The sequence below is a fragment of the Zeugodacus cucurbitae genome, chromosome 5 (genome assembly GCF_028554725.1).
Source record: "Zeugodacus cucurbitae isolate PBARC_wt_2022May chromosome 5, idZeuCucr1.2, whole genome shotgun sequence".
In the NCBI taxonomy this organism is placed as follows: Eukaryota; Metazoa; Arthropoda; class Insecta; order Diptera; family Tephritidae; genus Zeugodacus; species Zeugodacus cucurbitae.
In genome coordinates this window covers 8,525,531-8,541,954 of record NC_071670.1, presented here as the reverse complement: position 1 = coordinate 8,541,954, position 16,424 = coordinate 8,525,531, and the positions used below count along the sequence as shown (strand labels likewise).

Below are 16,424 nucleotides of genomic sequence, written 5' to 3'. Positions count from 1 at the left end.
AAAAAATGTGTGGAGTTGGCAACGCCACTGCCTGGCGCAGACACCTTCTGTACGTTTCTGGGTGCCTGGTGCATGGGAGACCTGCTGTAAGCAATTCAGATTGCCTTTCGTTTTCAACATTATATGGCGTACGCACGATGCGATTTTTTTAATGAAACGCAAAAAATTGCGCGCAATAGAAATTGACAACTAATGAAACAATTCAAAATAAATAAAAATGCAGTGTTTTTCTTAATGATATATTTGATTTTATAACAATTTCATAATTTTTGATTTTAGTGTAACATTTTCTTTTGCTTGGCAAATAAATATGTGCAATAAGTAATTTATCACGAAAATTCGTAGTGACATTTCTTTGAGAATTGATTTTTATAAATTATAACTTCAAAAAGACAGCGCAACACTGTACAACATAATAAATAAATTCACAAACTTTAAGCATAATGTAAAAAAAGCACATAATATACGACGAATTTCGAAAATAAAAGCAATTAAATGTATATGTATGTGGAAGCATCACTGTATAGTTGGCTTAAATATTGTGCGTTCACGAAATTCACTTTTCCTCTATCAATTGTTAGCATTATATGTATGCATAGCACAAAAACACAATTGTCGCTTAAAAATAAATTTGCAGGAGGCACTAAAAAAGTTTGCTATTTGTAACCAATATGTATAGTAGTATATATGTTTACGTTTGCACTACTGTGTTGGCGAGAACTCAGTTGGTGCTAAAATGCGTGTATGCATATCTTTTATAAGTGGCACAGTGTATGCGACACACTCATCCCAACCGGGTGAACGCCAAGCAGCTTCACGCGTCTCCTTGCGATCCAATAAGGATTTATAGCCTGCGGATAGCATAGTAATTTATAGTAAGTAATTGATTGGCATAATTTAAAATAAAAACTGCAGTATACATACACCAAATATGATGCACATTGTAAAGCCGGCCAACTTGCGAGAAGAAACCAGCAAAAGCTTCGTTGTTATGTTTACGGAAGTTAATGGCACGCGCCCAATTGTTGCCCCACTCGATCATTGTGCCAGGTTTTAGACGATATGAACTGTAGGAATATAAAATTATTCAAATATATGTATATCACGAACGAGCCGAAGGCCTTTGTAGCCAGCGCTTTAAATTTAGTGGATTTGTAATTATTTTTCTTGTAAATAAAACTAAAAATAACACGAACGTACCGCATTTCGTAGATATGTTTGTCTGAACGAAAATCGATTTTCGGCCAATAACTGAATGCCAGCAGATATTGTAAATGACGTGAACGTAAGTATTTAATGCGCTCATTCATTAAACTCACATACTCCTGCAAATATATTTCAGGTTAGTTATTTTTAATAAACAATACTCAATATATGTAGTTATATGCCAAAATAACCTCATCATGCCATAAATCTTCCTTGGCAATATCAATCTTCTCAAAACCACCAGTGTATTTCCATAAATGCAAACATTGATCCATATCACCAACATGTACGGTCCATGATGCGACCAAATTACACGACAAATTCGCCTTCTTATCATTCACCAGCTGTACTGAGGTTTTGCTAAATTGTTTAAAAATAAAACAGTCATTCACAATCAAACAAATAAATATATACATACATACGTATGGATGTACGTCAGTGGACGTCATTAAATTCAATGATTGCACAAATAGTATACTCACTAATTTTTCAAATAATCATCCATATAACCGGGACGTACATTGTGCGTATGCAAGGCATAAATGATTTCCTTATCACTAAGCATGCGGCTGTGCGATTCTTTAGTTGGCTCAATTTTACGCACCAACAACTTGGAAAACCATGAGTCGGCGTCGTTGAGTGGTGCTGAGGTAGCTATGGCGCTATTAAATATACAAAAAAAACAACAAAAAAACGTTAATAAAAACAACAATTAGTATATTTTATTTATCTTGTATACTAATAAATAGATAAAATAGCTATAAATAATGTCGCTTACCGTACTGTTGTGTTGTTGACAACATTCGATAAATTCTTTAATTTAATCATTTTGCTTGGCTTTGTTTGTTAAAATCTGCAATAAAAAACAATAAAATAGAATAAAATACACAAGTAACAACAAAGCAAATTCTAAAAAAAAAACATTCCCTAGATTAATTAAAAAGCTCCACATAACTAATTGTTAAGGTAATTTTTTTTTTTCAAATAGATTTCAAAATTGTTCAATATAACTGAAAATTCCATCAACTGCACTGTTGGCCCATACAAATTCAGCGTACGCTTTTCTCTTTGCTACAGCTATGAAATGTTTTTCAATTTGCACCTCGGTCCCTCATAATCAGCGGCATAACAAATAAAGTATAAATGCAAACAAACAAAAAGAACGTATATATACGTAAATGTGTACGTATTTGGTAAATATACGCTATATCAGCACGTATAGCATCAAATATTATCTGAGAAAGTAAAAAAAAAGAAACGAAAAATCGCGCTATATATGCTTTAGTACGTACGTTTGTACATATGTACATATATACTAAATTATTGCTGATTTCTGACGACATTTGTTCGGGACGTGTAGTGTTTTTGTTGTTCATCTCTTCCATTAGTCTATTTTTGTCTGTGCATAATATAGAAATTGTTTTAACAAATATGTACAAACGTACATACATACATATGTGCATAAGTACGTAAGCCAGCTACCATTGAAGGGGTTTTGCTGATTTTATGGCAAAATTGTAAATTTATATGTATATCAGCTCGGTATTGGTAAAAAATCTTTTAGCTTATCACTAATCACGCACTACATTGTCAGCCGAAAATGTACTGAAGCAGTTGCATCCAAATGCGCCGCAATTTGTCCAGCAAGTCCTCAACATAGCATATTTTTGCTATACAATACAGCTGGTACATAGTGCTATACAGTTGTATGTGCCTCGCAAAATAAATTGTTTGATATTCTTTTTATAAAATTTCAATTCAATTACCTTTCCCCCTTTTTTTAAATGCCGTATATGCAGGAAAAAGTCGTTGTGCGGTAACAGCACCAAACTGTGGCAATAGCGGCGTTAGTATGGAGAATTCACAGCAGTAGCAACTATAAAATTGTTTAAACTCAAAGCAAAGTACAAATAAACACGACTAAAATGAAAAAATTATGAAAATTAAACAACTGCAACAACTTCTACTATGAGCGCTCCACTTTTTCGGCTGCTAACAAGAATCACACTCGCTTTTAATTCTTTCTCCACTTTTGCTCCACCACCATTGACATCGGCGAAATAAAGTGACAGCTGTTTGGCGTTGCCAACAACTTGTATTAGATGCTCCAACAACTGTGACAGCTGAGTGCAAAATGAAATCCACTTGCTGTGCTGCCAATTATGATAACTCATTTAAATTGTATTTTTATATAAAATTAATTCGAAAAAATATTTGTATGTGCATTTTACAATAAATTAAATGTAAAGAATATCTGCATTCAATTATTGTGATTAAAGCGAGATAATTTCAAGAAAGCTTAGGATATTTCAATGAGTTTATTATTTATGACAGTTGATTCCGGACTACAGCGCGCCTTTGCGAAAGATTTATAAAAGTTATTTGACCAAGTCCAAGGACTCAAACGGAGCTGCGATTATTACGATAAATAGAGCCAATGGTTTAATCTACATAACCAAGACGTACAACAAATTATAACCGGCTAATAAACGCTACTAATAATTTTCATAGTGAGAGGTGTACCAAAGAACGCAGATTTTGCAAATACATAGGTAACACAAGTAATTACAATAAAGTTTCACTTTTTAAATTAGCATTTCTTTTATTGAATTAGGACATGGCATGCAAACCTTTATAAACCAATGTTTCATTCGTTTCATTTCAATTCAGTTTTATTCAGCAGCAATGGCACGTAAAGTATAAATAAATGTTTATGTACATATGTATTCATGTATAATTTTGCATTTTACAGTGAAATTAATTAAACATATAATTGTATTTTATTAGAAATATAAGAAAACAAGAACAATGTTTACCAACTAAGCGTTACAAACTTTCCAACGAACTTTCATTGCATGTATCTACATACGTACATTTTGATTTATACATAAGTACTTATATATTTTTATTTTTAGTATACGTATATTTGTATTCAAGTTATTTGATAATAATCACGTTACCTTAGACCTAAATATAATTGTAATACTTTCATATCTTTCTAAAGTTGGACTATAATTAATCAGTTCCTAAGCGGTATTTACAAAATTGTATGTATGTATGTATGTAAGTCTTTTCTTGACGCTTTACTATAAAAAATAGGAATTTAAATTATATAAAAAATACTTAAATAAGCAACTTTTTTAAAGTACTTATTTCACATTTGTACGCTACTTATACATTATGCATTGAGTAGCGGTAGCCTGCCACTGCGCTTATGTGTAGTTAAATTTTGTAATATAATTTAGTTGCTTAAAATAAACACGAAACCACAACGACACATTAATATGTGCTTAATCTCATAATTAACTTTATACACCAAATAACCACCACACACACATTGTATGTAATGTGCTTAAACCACTCAAGTGTATCTGATTTTGTGACTCGCCGGACATGGTTTCACATATTTTGCTTGCACTACACTTGGCTTGCAGTACTTTGTCATATCAGTTGGTGTCACCAGTACACGCGGCGCTATGTTGTACAACAATTTGAATTTGGATATATTGATTTTGGTCTCAACGGTATTGGCTGCAGCGATTTTTATGAAAACTTTGCTGAAATCTATGGGCTCCGGTGTTTGACCATAGTAGCTAAATGGTTGTGGTTCCGTTTCATTATCACTTAGACTTAGTGGATCACGCGGTACGCTGTTAGTGGTAGCCGTTGGTATTGTAATTGTTGCTGTGGGTGGTGGCAACAAATCGAGGTTATGTTGTATTTTGCGTTTTTTAACATTAAATAGGCGCGCTGTTCTAGCATCAACCGTCGGTGAATTCATTGCAAGGTGTGTAATTGCCGCCTCATCTCTACCCAATGCAATTGTGCTGCGTCGTTTCATGATTTTTTGCGCTTTAAATGCAGTTTGTAGTTGCTTGACATTATTGCCCGCTAGCTGTAAAGCGGCCGCCGTTGAGACCGATGCGCTTTCTTTTGTTGCTGTTGGAGACATTTTTGCCTCGCTGCATTTTTTCGCTACCAAACGGCCGAGCGATAGACGCGGTATCGGCGGTTGCTGTGACGTCTTTTGTATTTCCTCATATAGTTGTTTTATATGTTTATTACCGTAATCACGCAGACCTTGTACTAAACGTAGATTGTTCAAGTTGAAAGTTAAGCCATTGGGGAATACGACCAATAACTGTTGCAAGTATTTACTAATTTCATGAATCGTAAAGATTACGCAGAAATTTTTGATTTCCTCGCGATGATCCGAGTAACAGTGTTGCATGTAACCGTTGAATGTGGCTTGTGGTTGTGTGCAAAAATAGCAACGCTTGAAACCGCTATAATGTTCGATCATGTGACGTAATACTATAATCTCATTTTGTGATGTGTACGCACAAAACGGACAAGCATAGATCAGCTTATTAACGAGCTTTTGCGATTTGTTGTTATCGCACACATTGGCGCGCGCCAAGACATGTGCCTCGTAGGCCGCTTGATCGGCCAGCAATTCCATGCAACTGAGACAGTGCACATAACTTAAAGGCGTACCGAGCGCTTTAAGTTTCTCTAACTGTGCAATTGTGATGGTTTTCAGATCGAAGGGTTTATGACGCATACGTGTCGTATGCTGTGCCAAATGCAGCAATGTGTGACTATGATAACCACAATGGCCGCACGTTAGGCCGGCACCTGTGGCGTGTGGATCGGCGGCTACATATTTTGTTGCCTTGTGCACCTCCTTCATATGTTTCATCAATTGCTGACTATTGCCCACAAACGCAAGACAATGCGCGCATTTTAGCTGTATGCCTAAACGAAAGCGTAAAGGTTTTTTCGCATCGTATTTCGTGCAAACCGTTGCTTGCCAATGTTCCTCAAACAGTTCTTTGGGGCTGGCGCATTGCGCACAACAATAGTAGCACACGAGTCCAAATTGATTTATATTTATATTCTGAAAATTTTCAAGTAAGTTTAAGGTTAATATACAATTTGAAAAAAAAAAACTTATGAACAACAACAACAACAGCTATAACTTGTTTTAATTTAACGAAGTTTTTTTTGGGTAATATTACAGAGTAATAGAATTAGCATGCATTAAGAGGAAACTTCAAGTTTATAGCTGTGTTCCGGTGGTGCAACGTGCACTAAACGAGAAATGCCAAACGGAGAGTCGTTAAAAAATAATATATACAGGCAGATTCTGCAATCCGAGTGAAAGTGAAAAAAAAGTGTGGAATTTGAAAAGTATAATCGAAATTCAGTACACGAAATATACTAAATATCGGATTGAAAGTCAATTTGCTTGAGTTTCACTCGGAAGTGAATTACAGAACCTGCCTGATAACGATGATTTCGAATCAATTTATTGTACATATATTATATGCTGAAAGTTGTAATTCCAGTCAACCAATTGTGACCTGCCAAAAACTTTAACCATGTACTACCGGAACTCAGCTAATAGAAGAAATATTCATGCCATGTCTGTTATAAGCTTAGTGTGAATTTGAAAGCTAAAAGCATTAGTTTATTTATTACTTCATCTAATTTTAATCAGATTGCTAAATCTAATACAATTAGCAACAGCAAATTAATTTCCAGCAGTACAGACTATAAATATGGACATACTGTGCTAGTTTACAAACATTGTTAACATTTTCAATCAAAATATTAAAGCGTAAGTAGCGAATCGAACAAGCTATCGTATACCAAATATTCAAACAACGCCTGGTTGTTAATATGTTTTCTGTATTACACTCCTTGCTTTGGTTGAGAAATTCTATATACACATAAAAAACCTTTTACTACAAGGATTGATTTCAAAACTTAAGTTTTAAAAAATAAAAAATAAAAACAAGTAAGGAAAGGCTAAGTTCGGGTGCAACCACAGTTTATACTCTCGCAATTTCTTGATATATTTTTATTAAGATAACACACAATTTGAGCCATATATTCGGCATAAAGTGCACTAGATTAACGCAAATTACCACATATAGTATATGGGGGCTGAGCTAATTCTTGAACCGATTTCACTCATTTTCACCAACAAGGTAAATTATATTCAAGACTATACACGCACTTAATTTTGAGAAGATATCTCACAAATTAACCGATATATGCGGAACCCACCTTATTTTTGAAAACCCTATAATTAGGTATATGAAAGCTAGCGGAAGTTATGACCCGATTTTAACCATTTTTGGTACAAATACACACATTAGAAGAAAAATATTCTCTCTTAAGTACATTAAAATATCTGAGAGATTTACAGATTTTTTTGGTTGAAAAATTATAATAAGTCACTGAGTTCTTCATATTCGATATCTGGGGCCTTGAAAAGTTAAAGCCAGAGATGATATACACTATTTGTGTAAAGTTTTATTCCGCTATCTACATTGGTTCCTAATCTATATATTATAAAGTGAACGAATCAGATGGAATTCAAAATTGAGTTATATAGGAAAGTAGTCGCGGTTGTGAACCGATTTCGCCCATTTTTATCCGTGTTATCAGGGTGTCAAGGAAATATAATATACCGAATTTCTTTGGAATCTGTCGAGTAGTTCCTGAGATATGGTTTTTGACCCATAAGTGGGCGATGTCACGCCCATTTTTGATTTTGTAAAAAAAATTTGAGTGCAGCTCCATCTTGCCATTTCTTATGTAAAATTTTGTGTTTATGACGTTTTTCATTAGTGAGTTAATCACTTTTAGTAATTTTCAACCTAACCTTTGTATGGGAGGTGGGCGTGGTTATTATCCGATTTCAAATATTTTCATGGTGTGTGGTGGGGTATGTAAGAGAATCGACTGCAGAAAGTTTGGTTTATGTAGCTTCATTGGTTTGCGAGATATATACAAATAACCGAATTGGGAGCGGGGCCACGCCCACTTCCCCAAAAAAATTACATCCAAATATGCCCTAGTGCGATCCTTTATTCCAAATTTTACTGTTATAACTTTATTTACGGCTTAGTTATGACACTTTATGTGTTTTTGGCATTTTATGAGCGTGGCAATGGTCCAATTTTGCTCAAAGCCCTCTCACGGTCCCAAGGAACATTTGTTCCACGTTTCATTAAAATATCTCAATGTTTACTCATGTTATCGCTTGCACGGACGGATGGACAGACACTCCTCCACTCGTCATCCTGATCATTTATATATATATATAACCCCATATCTAACTCTTTTATTTCTTGGTGACACAAACAACCGTTATGTGAACAAAACTATAATACTCTCTTAGCAACTTTTGTTGCGAGAGTATAATGAACGAATCAGTTGGAATTCAATAATGAGTTATATGGGAAGTATTTTTCCGATCTGGGTGTTAAGAAAGTCTTATATACCGAATTTCATTCGTATTGTTTTTGGCCCATAAGTGGGAGCCCCACCCTATTTCCAAAAAAAAAAAAAAACAAATTACATCCAAATATGTCCCTCCCTAATGCGATCCATCCTTTGTACCAAATTTTACTTTCATAACTTTATTTATGTCTTAGTTACGACACTTTAGAGGTTTTCGGTTTTCGCTATTTTGTGGCGTTTTGTGTGTGGCGTGGCAATGGTCCGATTTCGACCATTTACGAAAGCAACCTCCTCAGGGTGCCAAGGAACATGTGTACCATTCATTAAGATATCTCAATTTTTTCTCAAGTTACAGTTTGCACGGACGGACGGACAGACAGACATCCTGATTCTTCAAATCTACTCGTCGCCCTGATCACTTTGGTATATTGGCATTGAAGCTACCGGCTACATAGCTTTAATGTGTTAACTTTGTTATTGCTTTTACGAGTATTTTTTTTTAATTAACAAGAGATGGAGTTCGCTAAGATAGCGAGAACAAAGAAATGGTCTTCGTACATACTAAATTACTAATTTATTGCATAATTCGACTCGAATTCAAAATTGTTGTTGCTGCACTACTTACACTGCATGGCATAGACGTTGATTAGCAAGCACAAATTTAAGAAATTAATCCACATTAAACATGATTTATGCTCAACATGCATCCATACTACATACATAACTGTATATGTACAACTGTATGTCAAAAAACGTTAACGTAACGGTATAAAGTACGTTTTAAAATGTTAGTCAACTTTCATTTACGGTTACGTGCTTTTATTAGCAATATATTAATAAATATGCAAATGAATACACCAATTTGTATTTACTAAGCTTTATTATATATAAAACATTATAAAATAAATAATTAATTAAGTTTAGAGCTTATTCTACTTTATAGTTAAAATCAATTAAAGTCTATGGTTATATACTAAAATACTATATATCTATAGTGTATATTGCTTTAAATATGCTTTGAAGCGCATCAGTTCAATTTGTTTTGTGTTTGCCTTCAAATCAAAATACTTTACAAACTAAAAGCGTAACTACTTTCATATGTACTATTTAACTGCTTAACGAGCATACTTAAACACCTACCTCATCGCCATCATCGTTTTCCATTATCTCGTCAATATCATCTAAACGTAAACGTTTCCGATAACGTTCCGACTCCTCCTCATCCTCCATGAGTATGCCGCGTATGTGTCGCACACGTGTTGGATCGTCCCGTTGCCAGAGCGGGCGTGTATCAATCGTATTCACATTATTACTATCCTCCTCCTCCTCCTCCTTGCCCCCCAACTTTTCATAGACATAACGCGCTTCACGCTTTTTACCCGCATGCTTCTCATCGATATGCGACATGATTTGTATTAGTTGTGTTGCATTGAAGGCGCAATGCATGCATTGATATTGATTTTTACACGAATGTTGTGCTGTTGTATGCGCTATAATTTGTTGTTGCGTCATTGTTTTGTGACCACATAAATTACACGTCCACTTTTGTTTACATTTGGACTGCTGTGTATCGGTTGGAGCGACAGTTGGGGTGCCTATCCCGGTGGGAGTTGGTGTGTTATCGACTTTCTTAGCTACACGTGTTTTGGCCACGTAATAAGGCACGTAAAGTGTAAAAAAAAGATAATAGTAAATTGAGAGATTAGTATAATTTATGCGACAATTATCGGGTCTTTATGAATTTAAGTTTGAAAGCATTTTTGTTAAATTTATTTGTTATTAAATAAAATATCACACACAAGAAATTACTTTATATGTTCTACTATTTTTGTCTATATATTTTTTGAATTTTTTGCAATAAAAAGGTTGAATGTTATTAATTTTTGTAAACAAAAATGCAATAATTATCATAAATAGTTGTTATATTTTTAATATTTTCTCATTTTTTTATATAACTTCTGCTTTTTCCTTGTTCATTTAAATTTACTCACTTATATTTATTATTTTTTAAATCCAACATCACATACTAAATATATAAATTTTGATCAATTTGAAAGCATTTCATTTATGTAGGACTTTGAAAGCTTTAATCATTAACATAACACAGCATAACTGGTTAGGTGGGTTTCAGAGGTTCAAAAATTGGTATTTTTACCATTTTTTTATTATTTATACATAATCATACATCATTCATAAAAAATACAAATTTAAACAGTATTTTGTGAAATTTTTATTTCAAAATTCCGAAAACTCGGCCCCATCCTCCTTGACGCCTCAAAAAAAAAAATGTGGACGGCATAACTGTGCATGTTTCATCGAAAAAAAAAAAAAATAATAAAAGATAAATCTCGTTGTTGGAAGGAAAAAAAAAATTGAAAACACATTTGTTGGCTCGAAAAAAGGTTGTAAAATAAAATATATCGTTCAATGACGACATAATTTTATTATACTCTCGCAACAAATGTTGCTAAAGAGAGTATTATAGTTTTGTTCACATAACGGTTGTTTGTAACACCCAAAACTAAACGAGTTAGATATAGGGTTATTTATACCAAAGTGATCAGGGTGAAGAGTCGAGTTCAAATCCGAATGTGTGTCTGTCCGTCTGTGCAAGCTGTAACTTGAGTGAAAATTAAGGTATCTTGATGAAACTTGGCACACTTATTTCTTGGCACCATAGGAAGGTTGCTTTCGAGCAAAATCGGACCACTGCCACGCCCACAAAATGGCAAAAACCGAAAACACATAAAGTGCCATAACTAAAGATATGGAAATAAAATTTGGTATGAAAGATCGCACTAGGAAGGGGCATATGTCGATGTAATGTGGAGGTGGGCGTGGCCCCGCCCCCAAATAGGTTTTTTGTACATATCTCGGAAACCAATAGAGCTATATAAACCAAACTTTCTGCAGTCGTTTTTTTAGCCATTTATTAATACAGTCCAAAAATGAAAGAAATCGGATAATAACCACGCCCACCTCCCTTACAAAAGTTAGGTAGAAAATTACTAAAGGTGGGTTAACTCACTAACGAAAAACGTCAGAAACACTAAATTTCACATAAGAAATGGCAGATGAAAGCTGCACTCAGATTTTTTTACAAAATGGAAAATGGGCGTGGCGTCGCCCACTTATGGGTCAAAAACTATATCTCAGGAACTACTCGACCGATTTCAATGAAACTTGGTTTGTAATAGTTTCCTTACGTCCCAATAATATTTTGTGGAAATTGGACAAATCGCTTCACAACACAAAGGAAGAAGGTGTGTTCCTATATACCAGAACTTTGAAGACGATCTGAATCGTTTACTTTACAATATATAAAGTAAGTACTAGTGAAGATATCGGTGCAGAACTTTGCACAAATACTACCTTTATAGTGTGGCAGCCCCATTCTAAAAACCGAAATCGGACCATAGGTTCTCAAGGCCCCATTAATCGAACATGAGGACATCGGTGCTTCTAACCTAATATTATGGTTTCCAACTTTCAATGGACTTTATACTTCCTTACTTGTTTTATTTCAAAGTTGTCTGCAAAATCGGTTAATAATTTTTCGAGAAATTGTATCCATTGACTTCAAAATTTAAGTTTTTGGGTAAACGCATTTAAAATTTTAAATTGAAACTAAAGTGGCCAATGGACATGACTTTCAAAGGTTATATATCTCTCAGATTTTTACAAGGATCGATTTGAAACAGAGATAAAGAGATGTAAAACTAACTCTCATCTCACTGGAAGTGAGAGCGCAATATCAAACGTCAAAACCTACTAATCTTTTGACAGTTGGAATAGATTAGTAGGTTTTGACGTTTCGCAATTGGGAAACTGGTACGGACAGGTTAAAATGTTGCCAAAAAAAATTATACGACGGAGACATTTTTAATCGCTGTGCAAGATCACTTATAAGAATTTAAAACAATAAATATAAATGGAAACGCAAAATTTTAGGGTGTTTGAAGATATGTTTTGTGATCTGCAGCATCGGGATTTTAATTTTCCATGGAAAACAATATAAAAATATATTAATTGCCGCCAATTGATACGTATTAATTCACTTTATTTACCACTGGAAGTTCGAAAACCGTTGGTTTTAATATACCATAATATCGCTAACCGAGATTTAAATAGTTATTATTTATATTAATCGTTAAGTATATAATAATTATTAGCCGTAATAATGTAATGTTGGGTATTTTAACTTAAATGCCCAAAAATTAGTATTTTGCCTGATCTGGTAACAATGCAAAATGTTATAAAAAACGAAAATTTTAAGGGGCACACCTAGTGTAATGGCCTAAAAAAAAGGTTATTTTTGGGAATTTTTATTAAAAAATACTTTATCAATTATTTCAAAATTTTAAGAATATATTTATACATGTTTCAAGAATATACAGTGAAATTTTGGAAAAAAAAATTAAATATTTTTTAAGTTATAGTCGATCTCCAACGGCGCGAAAAAAGGGCCTTCACTGCTGCAGTGATTCCGGCCTTCTCCGTGGATGAAATGTAAAAAAAAAAATTATCCTTAAACTAGATAATATTGTCTGTACAATTACCTACGAAAAAAAAAAAATAAAAAATTGACAATATGGCGGCGTTTTAAAAAAAATAGTCGAATTTCACCCAAAATTTTGGTCGTTTTTGGCCTGCCAAAATTCGATTTTTTGATCAGATCAAAAATCGATAGGTCATTGTACGGAGAACTATGTAAAGAACATGTTAAAAAAAAAACTCGATAGTGATCGGATCATTTGTTTTTGAGTAATTACTGCAGCAAATTCGGAAAATGATGTTTCGAGAAAAACGCGTTTAAAGATAAAATGATCGTATTCACTGTTACCGAGCAGCTGCTCTTTAAATTTCTATAACTCAAAAACCAGAAAAAAAATTGATTTTTCACACTAGGTATAATTGGGACATCCCTTTATCCCTGATTTGAAATTTTGAAGAACATTTTACAATATACTATTTAATAAGACCAAAAAGAACTTTTTATGAAATATGCAAATCCACTTAACCTCTTAACACTCACACTTTTATACTGTAACTATATTAACTTAATTATTTTCCAATTTATTATAGGTCTACAACTTTGCTTCCGCCGTTTTCCAATAGATGTCTCTAGGGTCAAACCCTGGTCGATTAAATCGATTTTTTGCTTTTATATCGATCTTGGACATTTGTGTCAACATTAACCCAACAAAAAAATTTGTAGAGATCTGTTTGCATTCCAAACTTATTTTCAACTGAAAATGTTACTTTTTGAGCCGAATTCTCGACATTCGCGGGAAATTTTGCTTTTCTTTTTTAATTCCAAGAAAGTGCGGCTGAGGCTCTTCGAATGCTTTCGGATACGTACGGTGAGGCTGTCCTAAGTGAAAAAAGCCTTATATTTAGAAAAAAACGGCGGAAGCAAAGTTGGAGACCTAATATTTATTAACTTAATAAATTATTTGAAAAAATTTCAAAAATTTTTATATTTTGCATTTATTTTGTTATAATATTTTCACAAGCACATTTTATTTGCTTCTTTTTTTAATTGTTCAATTTCATTTCATTTGCATAATTACGCAATTTCAAACAATTCACTAATTTTGGGTTAATTTTTTCTTTTTATTTCATTTTATTTATTTTTTTTTTCATCACCTTTCCAATAATGCTTTTCACATCTATTCACTCACTTATGTTATTATTATTATTTCTTTCATTATATTTTAATACACTTTAATTACTTACTATGATTCGTTTTCACTTCGTTTCCTTTTACTTCACTTTATACTAGCACATTAATTAGTTATAATTAGTTAGATTTATTTACACTGCATTACCATTTCCTACACAACATTTCACTTTCGCACATTCATAAAATATTAAATTAAACATATTCTTTTATAGTCATTTACTACATGTTTATATAGAAATATTACATACATATGTATGTACATATCTGCATTCATAAAGTTCTACCTTTCGCTTACCTGTATTCTCTTTGGTACGATCGCACTCGATCACCTTCACGAAGAGCGGCGGATGCACATCGTGCTGTCGTATATGTCGTTCGACCACCGTACGCATATAATGCATATAGCCACAGGAGTCGCACACATACAATTTCGCGCCATGAAAACGTAAATGCCCCAAAATGCGATCAACTGACAGACCACGTTTGCAGTTCTCTTCCTTGCAGTGTGGACAATTGTAAACGGTGATATCGCTGTGCAAAGCATTTAAATGCGAACGGAAAATATCATCCGATATTGTTAGATATTGACAATTACTGACGCCACAAGTAAAACGTTTCGTATCCGGCACATAGTCGTACGTAAATTTCGCCTTACCATTAGCGCAGCCATTTGCGCTGGCGTTCGTGCTATTTGCCGACGTGCTACCGCTGCTGCTCACCACCAATGAGGATGAGGCTAAATTTGTCATTTTATCGAAATGTTTCTCACTGGAATTCAAGCATGGCACCGGATTGACTGGATCCACATTGGCCACCGGCTGTGCGCCGCCATTACTGTCGTCCGTGTGCATTTGCAGGTGACGCATCAAATTCGTACGCACCTTCGTTTTATACGCGCAAATGGCGCAATTCAAGTCTTTACCGAATATTGGCGTTAGCGGCATTAAACCGATTTCACTCGGTTTGAAGTGTGTGCGTGCGCTGGACTTTTTACGCTGCCATTCGGCAATTAATTTCTCACGAAATTGTTGTATTTCATATTTACTTAGTAGTGTTGTGTAAATCACATAGTATGTTGTGGTGGCATCTTGTTTATACGGTAAGGGGGTGGAGCGTAATTTTTTGGAACGCCAGTGACGCTCTTCGAAATGTTTGTGCATTTGTTCGACGTTGATGGCGGTCTGGGTGCAGAGGTAACAGAAGTACTTATGCACACCGTGTGTCTTTATATGCGCTTTGATCTTTTGTGGCTTATTGTAACTACAATAACAGTGAGAGCACTTATAGGTACGGTTATTGATATTTTTCTGTCCAAGTGTGGATAAATGATAGACGACATGTGAAAAGTACGTAGATTCGTTTAATCTAGTCTTGCAATCCTCAACGGTGCAGCGGAAAAGTTTAGAGTCTGTAAACATGGGATATTATTTTTATTAACTTAAAGTCTAAATAAGGTGAAGGTAATGTATTTGCTTTACTTAAATCCCTAACAAAAAAACTATTGGAATTGGAATCATTAACTTCAATTTTTTGTCTTTAACGGTAATAATTTCAAGAGTGGTTTCTCATCACAGCCGAATTTAGTTTGGTATGAGACTATACTATTCGACTGTTCATGGTTCCACAGGCTAAAGTAAATTTGGTGTATATAAAAATAATCTACCTCTTTATCTTAGGAGTATAAAACTAACTCCTAGACTCCTAGGAGTTCTATTAGGCTCAACCCTCACCTAGTCCCTGGTCTTGTTCGGTGTGGGTCGTCACATATGCAGCTAGGGGATGTTGTCGTATCGGACAAGAAAGGACGTCTTGACGAATCCGGTGTGGGTTGAGCCTTATGTGGTCCCACAGACTGACCAAGAAAATAGATTTGCAGCTAGACTTGCAAACTGAAGGAAAAAATGGCAATTCCTTAACATCTTGGGGAAGATATCTACACAGAGCGTTTCGCTCATAAGTACCTAGAGTTCGCGAATAACAGCTCAGCGCGTTTGTGGAGTGAAAGTTAAATTGAACATTAAATATGGTTCTAAAAATTTCGTTCCGATTTTTAAGCAACACAGCCGAACGCCGTCTTTAACTGTCTAAGTTAGAACCTTAGTGGTCTTTGCCGCAAGTACCGACTTTTCAACCTCCGTTCCCTCGACACTCGGTACTTAGTAACCGGAACGGTTCCGGATTTTTATCCAATCAAGGACGGTCAAATCGGCAGCGTTTCTCAAATTTATTTGGGGAATATTTTATGCCACTACAACAACAACACAAAGGTTTCAAT

The 16,424-nt window shown here is 34.4% G+C and overlaps 2 protein-coding genes and 1 long non-coding RNA gene across 10 annotated transcripts in view; 1 reads left to right on the top strand and 2 right to left on the bottom strand.

Moving 5' to 3' along the window:
- Positions 1-223: 223 nt before the first annotated feature.
- On the bottom strand, positions 224-3,235 carry Nipsnap (protein NipSnap). The gene is made up of 7 exons (XM_011190625.3): positions 2,973-3,235; positions 1,985-2,059; positions 1,689-1,868; positions 1,398-1,566; positions 1,201-1,325; positions 925-1,067; positions 224-851 (listed from the first exon to the last, which is right to left on the bottom strand). The coding sequence occupies exons 2-7, from the start codon at positions 2,032-2,034 to the stop codon at positions 703-705; spliced, it is 816 nt and encodes a 271-aa protein (XP_011188927.2). The 5' UTR covers positions 2,035-2,059; positions 2,973-3,235; the 3' UTR covers positions 224-702.
- On the top strand, positions 2,158-4,543 carry LOC128922001 (uncharacterized). The gene is made up of 3 exons (XR_008471277.1): positions 2,158-2,172; positions 2,284-3,758; positions 3,821-4,543. It is a non-coding gene; the product is annotated as an uncharacterized LOC128922001 (long non-coding RNA).
- Positions 3,065-16,424, bottom strand: part of LOC105216238 (uncharacterized) — a 40,545-nt gene continuing 27,185 nt past the window's right edge. For all 8 annotated transcript variants that reach the window (XM_054231207.1, XM_054231210.1, XM_054231208.1 and 5 more), the window contains 3 exons: positions 14,445-15,557; positions 9,604-10,097; positions 3,065-6,106 (listed from right to left, as the gene is read on the bottom strand). In XM_054231207.1, coding sequence (XP_054087182.1) covers positions 4,568-6,106; positions 9,604-10,097; positions 14,445-15,557 — 3,146 coding nt within the window. In that variant the 3' untranslated portion in view covers positions 3,065-4,567. The remainder of the gene's footprint in view (positions 6,107-9,603; positions 10,098-14,444; positions 15,558-16,424) is intronic.